Source organism: Coturnix japonica, chromosome 3 (assembly GCF_001577835.2).
Source record: "Coturnix japonica isolate 7356 chromosome 3, Coturnix japonica 2.1, whole genome shotgun sequence".
Classification (NCBI taxonomy): domain Eukaryota; kingdom Metazoa; phylum Chordata; class Aves; order Galliformes; family Phasianidae; genus Coturnix; species Coturnix japonica.
Genome location: NC_029518.1, coordinates 36,013,531 through 36,036,729, shown reverse-complemented (window position 1 = coordinate 36,036,729; position 23,199 = coordinate 36,013,531). Strand labels below are relative to the sequence as shown.

The 23,199-nt window shown below is 45.0% G+C and overlaps 2 protein-coding genes across 4 annotated transcripts in view; one reads left to right on the top strand and one right to left on the bottom strand.

The window, feature by feature from the left end:
• URB2 (URB2 ribosome biogenesis homolog) overlaps positions 1 to 6,356 on the bottom strand; it is a 17,715-nt gene extending 11,359 nt beyond the window's left edge. The window contains 5 exon segments of the mRNA XM_015857915.2: positions 647 to 807; positions 1,547 to 1,910; positions 1,912 to 4,935; positions 5,542 to 5,718; positions 6,071 to 6,356. Coding sequence (XP_015713401.1) covers positions 647 to 807; positions 1,547 to 1,910; positions 1,912 to 4,935; positions 5,542 to 5,718; positions 6,071 to 6,196 — 3,852 coding nt within the window. The 5' untranslated portion in view covers positions 6,197 to 6,356.
• Positions 6,357 to 6,465: 109 nt separating this feature from the next.
• TAF5L (TATA-box binding protein associated factor 5 like) lies at positions 6,466 to 22,399 on the top strand. 3 transcript variants are annotated; one of them, XM_015857917.2, is made up of 5 exons: positions 6,466 to 6,614; positions 8,300 to 8,444; positions 12,264 to 12,368; positions 14,012 to 14,736; positions 20,452 to 22,399. In XM_015857917.2, the coding sequence occupies exons 2-5, from the start codon at positions 8,303 to 8,305 to the stop codon at positions 21,247 to 21,249; spliced, it is 1,770 nt and encodes a 589-aa protein (XP_015713403.1). In that variant the 5' UTR covers positions 6,466 to 6,614; positions 8,300 to 8,302; the 3' UTR covers positions 21,250 to 22,399. The 3 variants fall into 3 exon arrangements, with proteins under 3 accessions (XP_015713403.1, XP_015713404.1, XP_015713405.1); XM_015857918.2 differs by lacking the exon at positions 6,466 to 6,614 and adding an exon at positions 6,719 to 6,802; XM_015857919.2 differs by lacking the exon at positions 6,466 to 6,614 and adding an exon at positions 6,902 to 7,444.
• The last annotated feature ends 800 nt before the right edge of the window (positions 22,400 to 23,199 follow it).

The following is a 23,199-nucleotide window of genomic DNA, read 5'->3' as shown; positions in this document are numbered from 1 at the left end:
GTTTGGTGGCCCTGCCAGGCAGGGGGGTTGGAACTACATGATCCTTGAGGTCCCTTCCAACCCGGGTAATTCTGTGATTCTGTGATTCTGTGAGAGCTTATAAACAGGAGAAATGCCAATTATTTACATGGATAGATAGTGACAGGACAAGGGGATTGGTTTTAAGCTAAAAGAAGAGAGAATTAGGTTAGATGATAGGGAGGAAATTTTTTTACTCAGAGGGTGGTGAAGTACTGAAACAGGTTGCCCAGAGAAGCTATGGATGCCCCATCCCTGGAGGCATTCAAGGCCAGGTTGGATGGGGCTTTGGGCAGCCTGATTTAGTGGGTGGCATCCTTGACCATGAAGGGGGTTGGAACTAGATGACCTTTAAGGTCCCTTCCAATCCAAATCATTCTGTGATTCTATGAAAATGGTCAGAAAGTTTTTCCAGTAAGTTTCCATGAATACTCCACCTCTCTCAGTCTGTGTCCATAGCATACCTCAACACAGTTACCAAACTCTTTAACCACATAAGTTAATTTCATCAACCCATAAAGCAGAAAGAGGAAAAAATATTTAAGCAGATGCTATTCAGTTAACACATTTTTTCAAGTTACAGAAAACTGAAGAAAGATCTCGACAATAAACTGAGCTCATTCCTTACTGTAGCCTTCTGTTGCCAAGTGTTCCTCATTTCAAGTCCCTGCAGCAGCAGCCTCATTATGGCATAAAATTCTTCGGCAGAGCAGTTTCCCAGTAGCTGCACAACCACCTCCATCAGCTCCACCTGTATGTTTTGAATCACCTGAATTGTGACCGCAGGACCTGTACATTGAAGAGGCACAAGCAAGTCTCAGTTTCTAGGACAGAGACTTGCATGGGTAGAAACAAGGTGAATCAAAAGCTTAAACAGCAGCATGGGTACTTTTTCCAACAATCAAATTTATAATAGGCCCCAAGTATTCCCTTTATCCCCACCACCACTAGTGCAATGAATTGCTGTTCTCAAGTATTTACTACCATAGAGTCTACAGAAAAATCACTGTACTGATAAAAAGCTATCCAAAGCACTGAAATGCTACAATAAAGCTTGTGCAGAAGCAAAGGAAATGAGCTACACAAGCTCTCAGGGTGTATGCAAGTGCTGGCCAGAAAGCCATCATAAGTCAAAAAGGGAGTTAAGCTGACAAAGTTCAGATCTCTACTGATCACAAGTCATACTTTTCAACTTCTCAATTATTACTACATAGACAGTCCTGAACTAGTTTACATTTTAGACTACTCTGAAGGCTTGCTTCTCAGTTCCACAAGTATCCACTGAATTTGTGTCAATGACAAAAAAGTCTACCTTAATAGGAACCTATATTTTAATTTATGTAATGCTGTATCTATTTATTTAAAAAAAAAAAAAAAAAAAGAGAAAAAGAGAGAAAAAAAACAGCTTTTTCAGCAACTATCATCATCTCCTCAAGTTAAAGCACTTCAGCAATCTCACACTAAGAAAGCCAGGCACAGATTGCTGTGCAAAATTAGTGATGGAAGTGAAGAAAGGGAGATTCCATACCAGTGAGAAGCTTTTTGATAGCAAAAACAACAGTGACTGCATTTTCTTTTCCAGGATACAGCTCCGGTACTGAGCAGAAGACTGCTAAAAACCGCAAGGCAGACTGAAGGAACTGCAGGTGAGCTCCTGCAGAGAGCAGATCTCTCAGTATCTGAGAGTAAAACTTTCGGTACAGTTTAACACGTGATTGCTCCAAAAACGCACAGAGCTCCTCAGGATTCTTTTGCCAGCCCTTTCTGACAGCATGGCTCAGATCTGCCTTGAGAAGAGTCGTGACAGATGGTATAAACGCTACAGGCAAATGGTGGTTTTGGGTGTTACTCTGAAAGACCAATGCTTCAATGGCCTCTTTTCCCATCTGCTGAAACTACTGACTCCAACAAAGCAGACAGTATGTCTGTAGACTGCAGCTTCTTTTCTGGTTGCTGCTGAAGATAGAGCGTGAGGACGTGACACAGTGTGGTGAATGACATAAGCAGTAATTGCTCAGCTGCAGGATTCCACGTTTTCCAGCACTTGCTTTTCACTGCACCAGCATCTGGCTTGCAGCTTGCGAGGAAGGAGACGAACTTTTCCAAGTTAAGCCTCACACTTTGCCTTCTTTCAACAATCATCTGAAGAAAGTGTTCCAAAGAGGCTTGGGCTTCCTGGATATACTCTGCCCAAGCATGAACAGTCAAACTATCAGTAAAGGATTTACTAGCTGTGAGCTGGGAGGTTATGATGGCCTCAAGAACATCACTGGCATGAAGAACCCTAAAAACAGAGTTGGCATTCTTGCCAGCTTGCAGACACCTCAGGAGATGGAAGCAGGTACTTATAAATTTCAATGATAACAGCTTGCTGCAGGAGGCACCAGTCCTAGTATTGGCTATCAGGGACAGCAGCAACAGAAAACACCGGATACAGTCAGAGGGAAGAAGATTGTCTAGTTTCAGAAGAGAAGTAATTTCTAGCAAAGTCAGGCAGCTTTCTACTTGACTTTCCTTCAGGATGACAGGGGAACTGTCTTTTGATAACAATAATATACACTGGGCAACCTTCTCCAGAGTTTTCCAAGATAAACTGGGCTCATCTTGTTGTTTGTTTTCAGCCTGTGCTTCCAATGCATCAGTTGTTTTGCAAGAAGCCGGGATTTCTTCATGCCAAGAGATATGATCTGCAGACAGCTGCAGAAGCTGTAGATGGACCGAATCCTGAGCAGCAGAGGGCAGCACCCTAGCAAACTGATTAATAAGGCTGGTCAGAAAAGCACAATGTAGGACCTTCATCTCAGGGAGAAAGGGACTGTACATCAAACTCAGACAGATATTTCCAATGCTGATGGAAGGCTCCTGGTCTGCGGCAGCTTCCTGCGTTCTGGTCAATACTAATGCCTCCAAAAGCATATTTGCAATGTACTGTACATTATTCAGGGAAATATATGGCAAAAGGATAGTCAGGTTGGAGATGACAAGGTGCCAGTGTGCTGTGGGGTAGGTGAGATCATTTATTGCACTGATATCTCCATCCCACGGTTCAGATTCTCCTCTGCTCATGCTGGCTCTCCCAGACTCTATGATGAAAGCTGCAGCTTGCTGCAAGGCCTGTACATCAGCTTCAGTCTGCATTAAAATCATCTTCATTTTCTGAAGTGCAAGCAGTTCTAAGCAGTATTTACTAGCGGAGGTAAAACTACTTGCAAGTTTCATTACTCTCTCCCAACGCTGCTCCTCCACACCAGGGATGAAAGTTGAAATGTCCCAGGGCTTTGCGGCAGAGGCAGTAGTAACACCATCAGTTTCAGCTGTTGGGGACACATATTTACAGCAGCTAAGACCAAACAAAGTGTCTATCTCAATCCAAGTGTAAACAAGAAGGAGAGCAGAGTCGCTGACCTTTCTTAACCAAAGGTCTAGCTTCTTTTCCTCTCTCCTAGGAACCTGCAGCAGCTCTATCAGTGGACAAATTATTCCTTGCTGCATCTTGGCCAGCAGATTCTGCACGCGAAGAACCACAGGGGAAGGAGTGACATCATCTAAGCTCCTCATGTTGAACAGAAAAGCGTGCAGCACTGAGCTCAGTGTCATCAGTTTCAAGGCCATGTCAGCAGACCCTTCAACTACAGGAACAAGGAGCTGGCATTTCTCCACTAAGAGACACACAATGTCCAGAATCTGGTTGGGTGGCAGCTCAAGGAGACACTCACGAAGCTTCACTGTCAATCCAGCAGACAGGACTGGCAGCCTCAGCTCATCAACAGCTGGCCAGCAAATGACTGTCAGAACCTCCTCAAAAAGCCGTGGGAACTGTCGCAGCTTGGAGTATGTCTGAAACATGGTGTTGATGAGAGTCTCCTGGGGCTTCTTCGCACGTAGCTCACACACCTGTGCATCAACCCAAGCGGAGGCCACTAAATCAACCAGGTCAGGCTCTATTATAAGGTGGTTTAATGACATTAAAACTTTGAGGCACCTGAACCAAGCAGGGATGGAAGCTTGGGAGTGACTCAACAACATCTGTGCCAGCTTGCAGTAAAACCCAAACTGTACCTCCTTGTGTCGGATGCGGTCACTGGCAATGTTATAGATATCGTTGTTAAGCACCAAGTTCAGAAGCTGTTCCAAAGCAAGGAGCTCTGTGCTCCAGTCTGCAGGGGAAAGCGTGTCTTCCCCCACACCCTGCTGTAGGCCAGAGAGCCTGAGACAGTCAAAAAGCCTGGTAAGCATGTGGAAGCACACAAGGTGGTTTTCTGCCTTGCAGTATGAGTCCAAAAAGAGTTTATATAGCAGAGACACTGCACTAGCCACAACTGGTCCATGAATGGCAGGTTCACAGAAGCCACTGCCCAACTTGGTCTGCACAGTGTTTACTGGAAGCAAGAGATTTTTCAAAGCTCCTTTCTTCTTCTCCTGAGGTTCCTGCTCTGGCAGCAGCTCCTCTTTGTAGGACAGGAAGAGCTCAGGCTGGAATAATCCCGCCTGCAGCAATGTCTCTACTTGATTTCGGATTTCCCTGCTCAAGTACTGACGCACATGGTTATCGTCTGCTTGCGTCCAGCTCCGTGTGGTCAGCAAATGCCTCAGTAGCAGACATGGCTGGAGCAAGTGGCTCGTCAGCTGCCCAAACACACGGTTTGGGTTGGTTTGCTGCCTCTGGATCAGGAGGTACTGTACAAAGGTGAGGTGGAGGATGCTGAACAACTGGGAGCCCACAGCATCATCTGAAGCCAGCTGCTGACAGGCCAGCTCAGAGAGCTTGCTGAGGAGGTCAACTAAGAGCTCACTCTTTGCTGTGTAAATGATGGAGAGTGAAGGAGTAGAAAGGATGCCACTGGAGCAACTCAGCACCGAGCCCACGTTTTGCTGGTTTTTTTGAGAACAGGCCTCCGATAACCTTTCATTTATGACCTGAAGGTTGAAAGAAAAAACCCACAGTCAATTTTGTACACAAAGACAAAGCTCATCATAATGAACCAATGACAACTTCTGTGAGCTCTGGAAACGAGAAGGAAGGGAGTTGTACACAGGCATACACAGATTGCCCAGAGAGGCACAGACAGGGACATGGCAGCATTGGAAGCTGATCTGTTGGGATGAGAGAGGGCCCTTGGCTCATTGAGGAAGGGGAAATTAAAAGAATCACTTATCCAGGGTCATCGTGAAAAGCTGCAAATTCTGAGACTGGGTCCAGTGAACAGCACGTAAGTACTCATGACAATTGTTATAGAGGAGCCCCTCATTTAGGGAAAAATCATTCCTAAGACTCACAGGCAAAATGATAATATAAGCATTAAATAACATACAAGAAAGCCATACAGAAAGAAACCTTTACTTACCTATTGAAATACCTATTGAAATACTTAATTCAGTTTCCACCCAGATAGTCTGAAGACGTGAAAGGCAGAGGGACAGAATACGTGGAAATTATTATTATTGTGAGGAAGGGTCACAGTAGAAAGTAGAAAACAGGCATTGCTATTCAGAATGTTACAAAATACCCATCGTTTTAGTTACCTGTGCAATTGAAAAGCTGAGAGTGATCGTCTTCCCACTCTTCAAAAGATTCTGTAGCCTTCTGCTATGGATAACATTGTCTAGATAGGCCCAAAGCTTCTCAACAACTTCATCCTCCAGTTCAAGTTTCTTATTGTAGTATGAAACCAACGTATGGCTTACCCAATCAAGTAATACCTGTTAACAAATGGGGGGGGGGGGGGGGGGAAATCACGTATGTGAAAATATGTCAAAACTAGCACCTATTCACAATTATAGCACCCACGTCCTGAGAAGAGCTCTGTGTCCAAGCAGAAAGGGTTTGAACGGGCACAAAAGTCTATTTTCGAAGGTTTCAGTCACCACATAAATCTTAAGATACTTCATTCTAAATCAGGTGCTGGACCTTCACAGGACTCAGGAGCACAGTAAGCAGCAAGCTCTGGATTTCGTGACTCATACAACCACAGAATCATCGAAGTTAAGACCTCCACAATCAGCTCCGTCCCCACCATCGCTGGGGAAGCTGCTTCTACCAAACGGCGCCTACCTGCTCCTTGTTGGGAAGAAAGCACTGGTGGGAAACCCATGCGAAGCGAGCGAGTTTCAGCTTGTCCTCCCAGGGGGTCTTGGCGCTCTTCAGCTTCAGGTGAACCCCGGAGTAGACGGCCGCCATGGGGACACCTCACGGGAGCTGTGAGGAACGTCCTGCAGAGATATGAATGGCAGCCTCAGCCCCTAACACTCACGCTGCCGCCCGCCGGTCCCACGCCGCTTCCGCCCCTCAAGGCCCCGTAGCCGAGCGCCGAGCGCGGGTAGGCGGCGCAGTGCGGCCTGCTCCCATTGGCGGCCGGAGGGCGCCTGCGCGCGGGCCTCCCCAGCCCCGCTCACCCCCGCCCCGCCGCGGCGTGTGTCAGCCGGCCATGGAGCGGCCGCCGGCCGCCGGCCCGCAGCCAACCCCGGCCGCTGCGCCCGCGGCTCACAGGGGAGGCGGCAGCGGCGGCGCCCCTGCCCGGCGCTGCTGGACGCACTGACAGCGCTCCCGGCCCCGCCGGCCGGCACTCGCCTCCTGCCGCCTCCGCCTGCGATGCTCAGTGAGTGGCGGCCGTGGCCCGCGCGGCGCCGGGGGGGGGAGCGAGCGAGGGAGCGGACGGGAGGGAGGGAACGGAGCGGAGCAGCGCCGCCCGGCGGCGGGAGCGGGCACGGGGAGCCGCCTCGTGGCGGAGGCCACACAGGCCCCGGGGAGGCCGCGGGCGGCACGAGAGGAGGGGCGAGCGGCGGGGTGAGCGTGGGGACCGGGGATCGTGCCGGGGGGAGGGAGGAGGGAAAGCAGCCTGTGGAGCTGGCCGTGCGGAGCCGCGGGCACGGAGGGAGCCCGCCCTGCGACCCGTGTTACGGGGTCGGGGCGCGCCTCGCATCCCGGTTGTCTGCTTTCTCTCCTACTCGCACCCGGCCCGCGGCCACCTGGGGCCGAGGTTTTGCTTCCTTACGTGAGCCGTTATCTCGTTTCTTTTGAAACTTTAGTAAATCTTGGGTGAGTTCGATAGTTAAGAGTTTGCGGGAGTTGTTGTAGGATGCTGGCTGTCCGGCCTGCCCGGAGCAGCACCCCCATCTTGGGGCAGGATGGAGGGCAGAGCCCCAAGCAGCAGCAGCCCGCCAGCTTCCATCCATCCATGCTGTGATACTGAAAGGCCACGGAATCTACCTCAACCTGCATCCTGGTGGCAGGAAGTGGATTCTCCCGGCCCAGCGCTCAACACACCGTCAGCTTCCAGCTCTTCTAAGGAAGAGGAACCTACGATGTGGTGTTGTCTGGGCTTCTGTGTAGCGGTTCCTCAAAAAGCAGAAGTGCAGTGTCCCTACTGTGTGCTCTCGCTGGTGACTGTGCAGAAGAGGCTGTGCTGTAGCTGTGTAGGCTCCTGAGGTGATCGTTCTTCTCTTACGTGTTTTGCTTATAAGTCAAAGTAATTAATGGCACTAGTATTATCGTTCTTGGGATGTTTGGTGGAACAGGGTGGCTGAGGCTAATGAAGGAGTTCTCCAGGCTTCCTGCAGGCACAGGTTGCTGTGGGCATGCCCTGAAGAATCCCCTTCAACTCTGGAGCTGGGTGTAGATGTGATACTGAGGTTCGGGGGACAGATGTGTCCTTCTTTTCCTTCAGTTCTGCATCATTGAGCTGTTGTGAGCGTGCTCAACTTGAGCCCAGCTCAAGGCATTTTGTCAGTCCTTTCTTATGCTTGTTTTGTGATAACCCCTGATTTTTAGGGCTTGGTGAAGAATGTTTGTAGGAATGTTGTTTTCTTTCCTTCCCTGTTGATCTGTTTTTCACCACAAAGCTTTCCCTGCTTCTCGTGGCATTGCTTTTTCTGGTGCTAAGGGTGAGGGATGATGGCAAAGTAAGAGGCCTGAGGTTGGTACCCAAAGGGTTCCCTTGAGGAAGACTTCTGTCCTGCTGCACTGTCACACGAGAGTAAGAAAGACCCAGTCTTTCCTGAACTGAGGAGCCCAGAACTGGACACAGATGTGGTCTCACCAGGGCAGAGCAGAGGGGGAGGATCATCTGAACTTCCTGTAGAATCCATGGCTGGATGTAGTGCATGTAGTTACACCTTGGTACTGAGACAGCTGCCCACAAGCTTTATGTTGTGTTTCAGTTGTTCACCTTCAGTGATGAAAATGCCATTTGTTCCCCATCAGCTGTTGTGCAGTTATGGTTCGTGTTGGTCACGGCAGATGCCTCCACAGTAACAGCCCATCATCTCTTTCTTTTCTTTCCAGGTCATGAAACGCGTACGCACAGAACAGATTCAGATGGCAGTGTCCTGCTACCTCAAGCGCCGTCAGTATGTGGACTCAGAAGGTCCCCTAAAACAAGGGCTGAGGCTGTGTCAGACTGCTGAAGAGATGGCAGCTAATCTCACAGGTAATCCTGCTGCTTTCCATGCCTGCTTCTTAGCAGAGCTGCTGCTGCAAGTGTGATGGTGTGTCTTGGTAAAGCTAAATGAATTCACTTGTATGGATGGAGAGCTTTTCTTTTGAAATAAGGAAAATTGCCAGTATGAAGCTGGAGTGAGTTAGGTGATGTCAAAGAATGAAAGTATAACAAGTATATAGAAACATAACAAAATGAGACACAGCACATAGAAATAAACTGTCTCCTCTTTATTTAAGGCTTTTGGATTCTGTTACACCATTTGCTGTTCCAAATCCTGTGACCAGACAGACTAATAATTGTAATTTTCATATTTTTTTAAATGTTATTATCTATTTTATGTTAAAATAAACTGTGCTAGTATTTGTGTGGGTACAAACATTGAAAGGATGCAAGCAATGTGGAGGTTGCGAAGACATAATTTACATTTAAAAGTACTGAAAAATACAAGGTTGAAGTTAGAGTGAAACCACGGGTAGAAAAGTGGATTTTCTTGGTTTGCTTAGATTGTGACAGTAGTCCCAGCTGAGAGTGGCAAGGACATTATTTACTTGTGATACAACTTATTTTGACAAAACATTGTCTAACTCTGTGCTTGTACCTGGGTAGGGCTGGATGCCAGAGTGGCTCTTTCTACCTCTCAACTATTTTGCTATAATTACAGTCCTAAGATGAGCAATGTATGGGTAAATGTGTAGGCTGACTCTTCTAGGAGCCTGAAGGAAGTTGGGTAATGTTTTGTTATTGGAACGGACTTGCACCTTGTCAGTATTTTTCATTTCCTTGCTGTTTTTAGGGTTGACAGACACTTGCTGCAACTCTCTGAAGTCATACTGGAAGGGTGGGGGAGAAAGAAACCAAAGTAAAAATGCAAATTGGTTGTGGTTGGTTTTGATGAGAGGTTTTAAGGAAAAGAAAAGTAGAAAAGTTGGTCAGAGTGAGATTAGAACTTGGAACTAATTAATACCAGGAGGGTGCAGAGTATCTGAAGGACAAGTAGAGCTGAATTGGACGACAAGTCCTTGCATTCCCACATGGCGTCATGCAGAAAATATGTCAGTAAAGCATGATTTTGTGTGATTGATTTTTGTCTTTTCGCCAAATATTATTCCCGAGTTTCTTATGAGTTTGTATCTTCTTGCTAGTGCAAGGGTTTTGTGGCTAATGACTCAGAACTTAGTCATCAATTTTCATTAGGGCTGCAAATGGTCTGCTATTGTGTATTCTGCTGCTTACTACTTCTCCGTGTCAAACATGCTGGTAGTGAGCTATCAGTGAATATGCTACAGTTCCACAGATGACTCCATTGAAAGAGAAAATCCCAGCATGTATTTATCCTGACAAAACAGGCTGAAAATAATTCCACTACAGTCATTTGAGTTTTGCAAGCTGAATAAAAGCCGGCCAGGTTCTGAAGTTAGCACTGCTTTACTTCAGGGAAAGCAATAAAATATTTTCATCTGGAGATGATTTTGCTTGGCCCTTAACAGAACTCATCTTACTTTTTCTGTTCAGCTCTCCTCCTTTTGCACTCTAAATCAGCTGGTCTCAAGAAATGGGAGAGTTGCCTACTGCTGTCTTCAGTTCCGATTTCTCCTTTCAGAGTGAAAAGTGTCCTCTGGTTTTGGTTTTAAATAGTTTTGTTTCTCTGTTTTACCTTGATGTTTCTTTTTGTCATCCTCCAGTGCCTCTCCACACTTAGTATATTTATACAGTTCTGGTTTTTTGCACTGAAGTACAGCCCAGAGCTTCCTTTTGACTGTTTCATATTTCTTAATGAACTGGAAGAGCATTTGAGGGATAGAAAAAGCATCTGAAGAACAGGTTTCTCCAATATCGTCCATAGTATCCTATCAATACTTAAGACTGTCAGAATTAATTTATAATTCCACTTAATCACACTTGCATCAAAGGAGAACCAGTTGTTACGAACCAGTGTTTATGGTAGCCCTGCATTTGTTCCCTCTTAGCAGAAACAAGAGACCAGAACGGTGCTGTTGGTATCCCTGAAACAGGAACAGGTTCCTTGGAATGTGCTGGCGGGTTGCTTAACTGGCTGCAATTATAGGAAGTGAAGGCAGGGAGCAGATGTTTTCAATAGCTGCACTTATGGCCATTAGGGAAAGCGGAGAAGAAACTAGCATAATGTGTGAGGGGAATATGGCAAGTGTTTTTCTTCCACCAGGAGAAAAAATACCTGTATATTTCCTTTTATGTTTTGGGAGATGTTGAGCTCTTGATCCCTTTAGCAGTGTTAACTGGGCATGAGTTTTGGGACGGAAGAAGATTAGAACCTGCTGTCTGATGATGAATATTGATTATATTCAGCTATAAGCTCAAGTAGCCGGCATTTTTTAGTTCAATTTTGGCTTTAATACCAGTAAGTTGCATTACAGAGATGCTTGGTTTTGCTTTTAAAAAAAGTTGCTGTCTTTATAAACTGATGCTCTGAGTTTTCATACTAAGCTCTAAGCCCAGAATTCTTATCAACATGGAGCCTGTGAAGCAGCCAGGCTGTAGAAAGCGCTGTGTGTGTGTGTATCTTTTAACAGCTTGTTTTTGTTTGTTTTGAGACTGATTTGATAGAAGATAGGCTATTGGTAGTGGAGGCTGTAGTTGTGTTTCCCATGGGGAGAAGACAACACCGCCCAGCTCTCTGTTTCTGAAGCTGAATTCAGCTTTCCCTGGAGAGTCAGTAAATGCATCTTCTGTATTTCTCTTAAGAGCCAGGGATGCAGAGAGAAGGGAGGAATAGTGACAGGCTGTGTGTGCTTACCATGAGCTGATCTCTTCCTAATTAGAAGCACTGAGATGAGCTGGAGGCTGGCATCTCTCTTCAGCACGTGAAAATTTGATGATGTTTATAGACTTGCAGGGCTATCTGTGCCTCTGTGTGTGAGCCAAATGCTGGAACCAAAAAAGCGATCGATCAAGGATAGGAAGGAAAAGAGACACGGTGAAAGGGGCTGGGAGGCAGGGAAGGCTAAAAGAAGTTGAAGTTGAAAGGGAAAATAATAAAAGTAAATACTATGGGGGGGAAAGCAGTTATGAATATTAAAAATAAAAGAGGAAAACAAAGTTTTGCCTTGTCCTGCTCTTACAAGAACAGAAGAATTAAATACATCAGTTAAAATTACCTAGATTGTATAGGTGAATGCCTGTAACCCTGCACAAAGCCTCCTGTCAGATTGAAGGGCATTAGCAGAAGAGCAAGAGGTTTGTGCCATAAAAATAAGTCACTTCCTTTCTAAACAGTACAAAACCACATTTACAAGAGCTGATTCTGACCCCAAAATCAGTTTAATACCGTCCAAGGTGACCTTGATGCCCTGAGGTAGGGTTACTGCAGACTGTGTGTCTTGGTGGGTGATGGATCCAGCTGAAGGAGAGGCTTTGTTTTGGACAGAGTTAGAAATTGTTTTCTTCTTTCTGAATGCAAAGTTGTAAAACCATCCAGTCTTATAAAACTCTACAGGGATCTGTAACAGCGTTACAGTGTTTCTTGTGAACTCAAATTATCTGGAAGCTTTAAAATGTGTTTGGGGTCAGGGAGAGCAAGCAGATGAGTTGCTAAGCTTTTCTTAAATTAAAAAAATCAGTTTAGTTTTCATGATCAGTCTCATTTGTGCTCTTTAGATTAAATATAATAAATGCCTTGTTCTGGTGCTTGAGACAGTGTCCTCCCTGGACAGTATGAAGTACAAAATGTCATCATGGTGGTTGTGTTACCCTGGATCTTATGAGAAGCCATATTTCCAGGTATGCATGCAGGACTCCTTCAATCCTGATTATATTCCTTTTATTTCACAGTCCAATCTGAATCTGGTTGTGCCAACGTTGTGTCTGCAGCTCCCTGCCTGCCGGAGCCACAGCAATATGAAGTACAATTTGGACGATTACGCAATTTTCTCACAGGTAAATATCAGGAAGCGAGGAAGAGGAAACCAGCTGGATCTTTGCCATTTCAACAAGTAAATGACAGTAGAACAAAATTTAACATCATGACACACAGTGTGTTATTAATACAGAAATGGGAGAGGCACCGTGTGGACTAGGGAAAGTCTTAGTTAAATGCACAGCAATATAATAACACTTCAAATCATGTTTCTATCTGAATCTCTTGATTCCAAGCTATGAGATTTCAGTTACTACAACTAAATATTATATATATTTGTTTTTGCCTGATTGCTGAGTAGCTTTGTCTATGTTAGCTGTCTGTTGAACTTATCTTGTTAATATCGATTTGGCCTCTATATCTGTGTAGATCTTCTGAAAAACCTTGTATGTATACAAGGCAAAAAAGATGGTGATATGTTGTATGAATGGCGGGTAACTTAGTAGATGACTGCACTGATTTCTGTCTCCTAGTCTAGGTATTTTGAATTCTGTTCATAATTGATTTCTTTTTACAGTTGTCAAGGCTACTAAGAGCTAATTTATATCCTTACATTTACCTGTACAAATTTAGAGACTGCAAATACATGATGGGGAAAAATATACTGTAGTGGGATACATAGGGCATCCATGACTCCAGGTAATCCTGGAGGCTTATATTTCTCCTAGAGTCCTAAAGGTGGGAAGATAAAAAAAATAAAAAACAACCATAAGATTTTTGATAATAGTGAAAATGGAGGTTGCCATTCTTCCCACCTTGTGACATATCTACGTCTCTCCAATGAGCCTGGATCCTAGCGTGCAGTGTTGGGTGATATTACTGATAGTGGTAGAAAGGGAGGTACGCAGTGGGAGATGCATTTGGGCCTGCAGTAAGTGGCTGTTGTGCCCTGTGTGGGATCACGATACCTGGTGGCAGTGCTCTGCTCCTCACTGCTCCTTGCAGCTGGCGGGAGGGGAACAGCTCCAAGAAGCTGGTGAAAGAGGGGTGGAGCTGCTGTGCAGATCAGTCTGTGCAAGGTACAGCATAGCCTAATCAGGAGCTGTTTACACAGTGCTCTAGGAGTTACTGCTGGGATTTGCTTTGTCAGGGTGAGAGACAGAAAGCATGCACACGAGCTGGCACAGAAATGAAACAAGCACAACACACTGCAGTACATTCTGAAAACTGTAGCTTGAGACAAATCAGGTCCAGCCAAAGCATCACATACATGTTTTATTGAAGCCTAGGGGGAAATAAAGAAGGCATCTAAGTTCAGGCCAACATAAACTACATAAATATTTTTGACTGAAATGTATTAAATGCTATTTTAAATGTAATAAGAGTTTATTACAACAAAGAATGTATGTATTTTCTGAAATACATAGTGGAACAAATCCAGCTGTCATGTAGCTCGAGGTACTATTTTAATAACTGACCACACCTAAAAGGAGTTTTGAAATCTGCCCTTTTTTCTGATAGTTTACTTGAGCAACTTGAAATCTCTACTTAAATCTTCAGAAGATGTTACACATGCCCTTTAAAGTGGCTGAAAAGATCCAATTAACTGCACTATCAGAGTCCAGTTCTTGAGGTTTTTGCAGTAATTGTCCTTACTTTGCTTTGTTCTGATTAGAAAGTGGATTGAGAGATTGTTCAAAGTTTGTTGCTCTTTTCTCTGTAGATTCAGATTCCCAGCACAGCCATGAAGTGATGCCTCTTCTGTATCCCCTCTTCGTCTACCTCCATCTGAACATGGTCCAGAATGGCCTCAAAAGCACAGTGGACAGTTTTTACAGCCGCTTCCATGGCATGTTCTTGCAGAATGCCAGCCAGAAGGATATCATTGAGCAGTTACAGACTACCATGACTATTCAAGATATCCTGTCCAACTTGAAGCTCCGGGCTTTTCTGGACAACAAGTATGTCATTCGCCTTCAAGAGGACAGCTACAACTACCTTCTTCGCTACCTCCAAAGTGACAACAACAACGCCCTGTGCAAAGTCCTGACCTTGCACATCCACCTGGATGTGCAGCCCTCCAAGAGGACCGATTACCAGCTCTACGCCAGCGGGAGCTCGTCACGTAATGAGAGCAACGGGCTGGAGCCCAGCGAGGTGCCAGCTTCCATCTTGCAGAATGAGGCAGCGCTGGAATTACTGCAGGACAGCATTAAACGCGTCAAGGATGGGCCCCCTTCCTTAACCACCATCTGCTTCTATGCCTTCTATAACACAGAGCAATTGCTGAACACAGCAGAGATTTCACCAAATAGCAAGCTGCTCGCTGCTGGGTTTGATAATTCATGCGTTAAGTTGTGGAGCCTGCGTTCCAAGAAGTTAAAATCTGAGCCCCATCTTGTTGATGTGTCCCGCATCCGCCTGGCTTGTGATATCCTGGATGAGGAGGTCTGGATACCTCTTTTATTTTATTTTTCTCCCCAGTACTCTTTCTATTGAGGTATATTTGGGCTTCATGTTGAGTATCTAATAGTGTTACAGGAAATTGTGAGTCTTTTTGCAGCCTGCCTGCCTTGACTCACCAATTTTATAGCCTCCTCTCATCCCTGTTCCTTCCTGCCTTGCTTGTAAAATACTGCACTGAGGTTACTGACAGTGTGCTCAGGTCACAGTTCATTAGTCCTAGGTGCAGATCTCCTCCTTCGTACCGTCCTTGAGGAGATCACAGTACAGAGGCAGCCCAGTACAGACAAGTCACTGGAGAAGGCTTTTTTTGATGAGTAGCATGGAGTCTTCTTCTGGATGGGAAGATGAAAAAAGGGAACGTGGAAAGTAAAGGCACGTTGTAGTGAAAACTAGAAGTGGTTCAAATCAAACCATCAGAAGGGTGGAGAAAGGGAGGCAGAAATGGGAAGAAGATAAAGGAAGGAAGGAACCAGAGGATGTTGATCTGAGGCCTCACATGTGAAAGTATGTTTAAGTGAAAAACTGTATGTAAAGAGACACCCTAGCAGAGGGTGAGGAGTTAAGGAAAAGTTATACAGTGTGTCTGCATTAAAGAACCAGTAGTGTAGGAGCTTCAGATAATTCTCACTTTCTTGAGTGCCGCAGGTGAGGACTGGGGTATCTGTGCTTTTGCGTGCCAGGCTAGATAACATCCTCCAGTTTTCTTTCTTCTTATTTTAACTTCTAGTCACACCCTCCCTCCCCTCTCACCACCACTGTTCATGTAGCATCTTCTATCTGGTTAGAGAGCAGTTTTTAACTCTTTTGTTTAATCACTCCTGTCTTGAAGAGGGAAGTGTGGGGGGGAAATGCATTCAGCTGTTCTTCTGTTGCGCATTTAAAAGAAGAATCTTTTTTTTTTTCCTCCCTTTTTTCCTCCCATTGTTTTGTTTTCTACCCATGGAAAAACACCTGGTGGCAACATTCTGTTTATTTTTGAAGCGTGCAGAGTGTGGTGTATGATGAGGTATATGAGTCGAGCTTGCTTTGTTAGTTAGCTTGAGAACCACAGGCAGGTGTCCAGGTGAGACAGCACAGCAGTGTGTTCACTTCTCAGGTTAAGCCCTTCTGCTGAGCAAACAGGTAAGTGGGTCACACTAACCCAGGGTGGAGCTGTGGGCTTGTTGTCATCATAAGCTGCGGAAGTTCCTAGGACATTTGGCTATGGATTGCCTTTCAAGGATAATAAATGAAAATAACCTGTGACAAGGGAAATTTAGGTGGTGAATCAACAGGTCGCCTTCTTTCTTTGACTCCTGACTTTAGACAAGAGGGATGTTGCCAAGCTATCAGAAGTATAGTTAGCTTTTTGTTGTTATATTGTTTGCATATTTTCCATATATTACAAAATGGCCACATAAGTTTAATTACAAACAAATGTCATTGTTTGTTTTAAGATCTTGTGTATCCTGCAGTATTTATGCACGAGTCTAAAAAACTGGTCAAAGACCAGCACAAAGTCATTGTTGCCCTGAATAATTGCATCACTGACAAAACAAATAGTGACCTGACCAGGAGTTCAGAGTTGAGGGCAAACATCAGCCTGGGCAGATCATGGTTCCATATCTTTGAATGCAAATGAAAGCCTGAGGACTGCAACGGAAACAAATGCCTGTATCAGGGAGCAGCAAGTGCTTGCCCACACAGGTACCCATGGGCTCAAAGGTAGAAACAGACCACTATCCATGTGTGCCTCTAAGGTGGAAGGCAGAGATACCAAGACAGCTTGAATGAGACCACCCTTGCTGGGCTGCAGTCATCAGCAATGCAGCTCAGTACAACACAGTAGAAGCTGTGTTTCACACCATCATGGCAGTTTAATCTGTTCACAGCAGTAAATCTGATGGAAACTTTGGCAACAAAGAAGTCTGAAGTGTGTTGACATTACTGCACTGAGTTCTGTAGGATAAACTTGTGAGGATGTGACACTTGGCTCGTTTTTGTTTGGTTTCTTCATTTTGTTCCATTTGATTTCTGTATAGTGTAATTAGATTGGGATGCAGCGCTGTATTTAAGTACTGCTCAAAATAGTCAGCCTTCAGCTTGCCTTCTGATCTGCTGCAAGCACATTAGTTGTGCAGTTTAAGAAGTTACAAAGGTTTGGGACTGTGATAGTTTCAGTGGATTTCTTTCAGGATGGCACTGAAGTTACACTATTGGCTTTCTTAACTCCTTGTGTGTGTTTATGTGTGTGTGTGTATATATATGTTAATGAAGTTGTGATTTGGTAAAAAGAGATCAATAGTTTTCCCTGGTCTTTTAAAGCCTTTCTGTCAGTAAAACCATTTTCTACTAGTTGTATTTTTAGAGAGTTTTGCTCAGTGTGATTCCCTGTTACACTCTGCCAGCACTGGCTTGGTTCTTGGAAACAGGAGAGGCTTAGTGATGGGGATAAAGAAATTCTATTTTATTTTTAGTGTCGTCTCGCAGATGCCACTCCATAGTCTCTCTTACTTAGAGTCCAGTAGAAAATACAGTTTTGCAGCAGTGCAAGTGGCCCTATTCTTTGCCATGCTTATCACTGGTGCTACATCAATCATCAACATAAAATTGTACTCTCTTATTCCAGATAGCTGTAAGAGTGACAAGCCTTTAAATTCTACAGAGGCTAATGCTTGACCCTGTTTGACTCTACTTTTAAGACAGTGAGTGACAGTGGTCCTCGAGGTGGCAGTGAGCAGGGATGACACTGACACCTTGCTGGGTGGCAGATAGAGGAGCCAATGCAGGAAGAAGCAGTAAAAACACCCTGCAAAGAGAGCTCTGGTATCTACCTCCTTGTGTTTCCCTTCTAGTAGGCAGATCAGATCCCTACCGTAGGCAGCTAAGAGATCTTCCATATTGTCAAGATGAGAGAGAACGATACTCAGAGATAACTTGATACTACTTAGAGTAAAATGAAGTGGTGAATTACTAAAATTATTGAATTTACTATTACTAAAAATATTTCCTGATAGTTATTCTTTTGGAGAGTGCAAATAATAAAAGCTTTTACTGTGTCTGTAGTGTATTGCTTAAATAACTCGTAAATTTCGCCTTCTCTGGCTAGCAGGCTGACTTACAGGGAGGAAAGGGAAGAATATAGTGGCTCTTTATACATATACCATTTTTGGTGAACTATAACAAATGTGCAGTTGTTTCACTGAGTATCAGACAGAAGGGATAGGTAAGATTTGCTACCTGTGCCCATGCAGAAGTGTGGCTTTTGAATACTTAGGCAGGCATTTTCAAATCGGCTGCTGCTTTAGTATAAGAGAAGAAGAGCATGTGCTTGTAATAGCAAAAGTGTAAGTGCTTGCTTGTAGCTGAAGTAGGTCTGTATGAATTTGAAAGCATAGAATTAAGTACCTGGATTTGCAGAATTTACAAAATCTATAATGCAGTATAGGGAACTTGAACAGACTTCTACTAGAAACTTGTTAGGGATCTTTTGGTCATAATTAAATAGGATAAAACACTGTAGGTATCAGCGTTGCAGGCCGAGTTACCACATTAAAAGCAGTGCTCTATCTGAAGTAGAAAAAGCAATTTGAATAAGAATGGGGTTTTGCATGCTAGAGCTTGTAATTGCTTTGTGCCTCACCTTCCATGAGAGATGGAGTTGGCTCCAAGCCACATCATAAAGCTCCCATGGGCTCTGAAGAGAGAATTAGCGTTATTAAACATTGCTTGCCACCTACCACTGAGCACAAAGCCAGGATGGAGAAAGACAGCAAGCTAGCACAGTTAGTGCGCTCACTTTCCTGAGTGAGATTTGAAACTGCTGGATGAGGAGGGCATTGAGGGCTGGAGGTGAATGCTGCTGAATTGTGGCTCCTGAGGTCCTGCAGCCCTGAGAGGTGATTTACTCGGCTCTTGTGAGGCCCCATCTGGAGTACTGTGTCCAGGTGTGGAGCCCTCAGTACAAGAAAGACATGGAGATTTTGGAAAGGGTCCAGAGGAGGGCCACGAAGATGATCAGGGGGCTGGAGCACCTCCCCTATGAGGACAGGCTGAGGGAGTTGGGCTTGTTCAGCCTGGAGAAGAGAAGGTTGCGGGGTGACCTCATTGCAGCCTTTCAGTACCTGAAGGGAACTTACTCCCAGGAAGGGAGTAAACTCTTTGAAAGGGCTGATAATAGCAGGACACGGGGAAATGGTTTTAAGTTAAAAGAGGGAAGATTTAGGTTGGATGTTAGGGGGAAGTTCTTCACTAGGAGAGTGGTCAGGCCCTGGAACAGGCTGCCCAGGGAGGTTGTGGATGCCCCGTCCTTGGAGGTGTTCAAGACCAGGTTGGACGGGGCCCTGGGCAACCTGATCTAGTAAATGTGTATGTTTGGTGGCCCTGCCAGGCAGGGGGGTTGGAACTACATGATCCTTGAGGTCCTTCCAACCCGGGTCATTCTGTGGTTCTGTGATTGTGTGAGCTGAGAGCCACTTGCTGTGCACTGGCTTCTGCTGGTCAGCGGCAGCCCTGGGGAGCTGAGTTTCCTCTCAGGGCAGGAAGTGCTTGTTGTGCAGGAAGCAGAGCGGTGTGCAGTGATAAGAGTTCATGAGGCTGCTCACAAACAAAAGGGCATCATCTTGAATTGCATATACAGACTTGTCCATAGGCGAGCGTTACTGATTCACTACAGCTGGAAAGGAAGGATGGTGTCAAGCAGATGCCTCCCAAGCGTGGTTTTCTTCTTGTGCTCTCAATGAGGTGAGACTGCAACTTGCTGGGCAAGGACACTGTTTTGAGTTGAGATTTGTTGCGGCTTGTGCAGTCTGTAGCCTTTGATTATGGAGGTGCTGCTCGAGCAGACTCCAGAGATGGCCTCCATTAAGAAGGAATAAAATGCTCAGATTCCTTTAGCACAGCTCACTGAAGTCTTTCAATGTAAAAGCCTTTAATTGTCGATGATCTGTTCTGGTGCTTGAATCAGAGAACTGCAGGATAGAAAGGTTTCCACTACAGTTCTTTTTGTGATTATTCATCTTCTCCTAGCCCAAAATAGATTATTTGGCCTAAATAAGATTCGTGTGTTCGTTGTTCGGGAGAGGTGGGGGTGCAAAAGCACCCTGGTGGTGTTGGCACAAAGAAATAGATACTACGATCTTACTGCATCTCTGCTAAGGTGTGGGACTGAGAAGGAATGCCTAGTACACAGCTTGTCACGTTGGCTTGTCCTTCTGCCTCCTGCCTTTTACTTGTTTTAAGACATCTGGGCTTCTTTTTCTCTACTGCGAGTGTTACTTCCAAGGATGACCACACCAAAAGAGTGGATGCCAAGATCTGTTTTAACATCTCAGCCAAATAGTAGAGAGCGGATAGGGAATTAGCAGATGTTTTAAACAAGTGTTTTAAAGCAACAGATATTTGGAAAGCTTTCCTAAAGCGCTTCTTTTTGCCTTATTTTTCATACAGTCTTGGGTTAAGTGACTTCTAGAGCAGGCGTGAGGCTATGCAAAATAAGGGTGAAACCTCTTAAGTCTGATCTCAGCAGCTCTTTAAACACTGAGACCAAATGCACTAGCAGCATTTTGTGTCCTAGAGTTGCTCAGAATGTCCCACGTCTAAAATGAGTTCTTCTGTGTTAATGCCAGCTTATTTTTTTCACGGTGATTCCTGTATGTGCTGAACAGATAAACATGCTTTTCTTTGTTTTTGTTTTCTTTTTTCCTCTTCCCTGGCCAGGAGGAAGAGGATGACAGTGCAGGCACAGAAATGAAAATCCTGAGAGGACACTGTGGGCCTGTGTATAGCACCAGGTTCCTTTCAGACAGCTCAGGACTTTTGTCTTGTTCTGAGGACATGTCCATCAGATACTGGGACCTCGGAAGCTTCACAAACACTGTGTTGTACCAAGGACATGCCTACCCTGTCTGGGATTTGGACATCAGTCCCTGCAGCCTGTACTTTGCCAGCGCCTCCCATGATCGCACCGCAAGACTCTGGTCGTTTGATCGGACGTACCCTCTGCGAATATATGCAGGCCACTTATTGGATGTAGACTGCGTCAAGTTCCACCCCAATTCCAACTACTTAGCAACGGGCTCCACAGACAAGACTGTGCGCTTATGGAGCACTCAGCAGGGCAACTCGGTGCGCCTGTTCACTGGGCACCGTGGCCCCGTGCTGGCACTTGCATTTTCTCCCAATGGTAAGTACCTGGCCTCGGCAGGAGAAGACCAGCGGCTAAAGCTGTGGGACTTGGCTTCAGGAACTCTCTACAAAGAACTGAGGGGGCACACGGACAACATAACCAGCCTTACTTTTAGCCCCGACAGTAGTTTAATTGCTTCAGCCTCGATGGACAATTCTGTCCGGGTCTGGGACATCCGTAACACGTACTGCAATGCCCCTGCCGATGGGTCTTCCAGTGAACTGGTTGGTGTATATACCGGACAGATGAATAATGTACTGAGCGTACAGTTTATGGCCTGTAATCTTCTTCTAGTGACTGGAATTGCACAAGAAAATCAGGAACATTAATTTTTTTTTTTCCTTAGGGAAGTGGGTGGGGGTGTTGAATGCCAGAGTCCATTACAAGCTGAGATTACTGACTGTGAAACACTTTTCTTCCTCTGTCCCCTTGAAAGGCACATTCAGAGTGATGCAAATGCTTTAAAATTTCATGCCCGTAAAAAGGCCTGTGCTGTTAAACGGAGCAAGGAAAAAGGAGGAGTGATGAAAATACATGTATGTTCTAATCCTGTATTTGTAGGAGAGGAAAAGGGGAGGCAATCCAGTAGCTTGGGGAAACCAAAAGTGTGATCCAGACAAGTGAAACTGCCAGCAAGATAAGCTGCTGACCTGCACTTAAATGTCCTGCGTTGATTGATGGGCACATCTTATCTACTGCTAACTGAGGCTTGAGCGTGTGGAGAACTACTGGCCCAGTGCATTTTGTTTTCTTTTCTTGGTATTGCAGAGTACCAGCATTTTAAGACCCTTACATTAAAAGAACATTATGTATTTTCTATGCTCATTGCGGTCCCAAATATTACAGCTCCTTATTGCACTTCTGCAATATTTTGGACTAGCTAAGCAGAAAATACCTTCTTTCTTTTCAATAATAGGATGGAAATCTGACCTTAGTTGAGGCCCGTCTCTGCATCGTCGTTTGAGTTTGATTCCTGGTACTAGCTGTGATATTTGTATTTATGTTCCATGAACGAGGGATCTTTCTGAATCTGGTTGCACTGTGTTTTGAGGATGGGAGGACAGTGAGGGGTAGGGGTGGTGGCTTTAATGGTAATACACGACTTGCTTTGTCTGGAGGAGGGCACGATGGAACTAACAAGGCTAAGTTTGGACTCATCATTGAAGCAAGTCATGTCAGTCTACCCCTGCACCTCACAGACATATTTCTGTGAAAGGAAGTTGGCAATCTAGGAAGGAGGGGACGGGGAGAGAGACGTCCACACAAAGTGACATGGGAAAAAATAGTATTACTAAATTATTGTGCATACGCAGAGGCAGCTTTGCCAGTGTTGGATTTTTCTCAAAAAAAATGTTGCAATATCAGTTTCATGAACACTTTGTGAAATAAATCATCAGCATTTAAAACAAGGATCTGCAGAAAATAGCACGTTCTAATTTGTCATTTAGAGAGATTAAATATTTCTGCTTTCTGGAAAGAGTTATTTTGTATTTTGTTTTCTATTAAAAGCATTTAGTTTAAAAAAAAAAAAACAACAAAACAAACAAAAATGGTTTGGTCCCTTTGTGGGAAACTTGCTCTGATGTACATGGGAAGGAGATGGCAGGAGCATGTTTCTACGCTGCTGGAGGCAGGGTCTGCTTGGCACTCAGGGTTTGAATCTGCTGCTCTCGGTGGCTTCAAGTTCACTGTATAGATATCCTCCTGTTTGCCTTCCACAGAGACGACCCTGCAGCTCATGGCATAGATTACTGACTTTGTAGGTCAGCTGAAGTGTGAGCAAAGGACTGAGGTACTGCTGAAGGTTGACACTGTGCACTGGAAGGTCTCATTGTATAGAACTGCATTTTTGTTCTTGGCTTAACATTCCGAAATTCCCCTTTAGAGCAGAAGCACATTCCTAAATGTCTTCTAGATAGATGGTCAGAATTAAATGATGATTCCTTCTTGGCTTCCCTCAGGCTTCCTGGACCCATGTGAAAGAATTCTTTCAAGAGCATCAAAACAGAGTAAGAGTTGAGATCACAGGACACCACACAACTGCTCTTCCCCCCCCCCCCCCCCATGTCTCCTTAGATTGGTAAATGACCATAACCTTATATCAGAAGTATGTTTGACCTTGCTGAGATGAGTAACTGCATGCTGCAGCTCTGCTCTAAGAGGACCAGAAACACCTGTGTGTACTACAGGTTGAATGGCATTGCTGATCTTCTGACAACTAGATGTGAATCCATGTGTGAAGCAGCTCGAAGATCTCAGTCCAGGAACAGGCATTTTGA

Coding starts and splice junctions, on each gene's coding strand:
- TAF5L (XM_015857917.2), top strand. CDS start 8,303: ATGAAACGCGTACGCACAGAACAGATTCAGATGGCAGTGTCCTGCTAC. Junction 8,445..12,263: donor GATGGCAGCTAATCTCACAG/GTAATCCTGCTG, acceptor TTTATTTCACAG/TCCAATCTGAATCTGGTTGT. Junction 12,369..14,011: donor ATTACGCAATTTTCTCACAG/GTAAATATCAGG, acceptor TTTTCTCTGTAG/ATTCAGATTCCCAGCACAGC.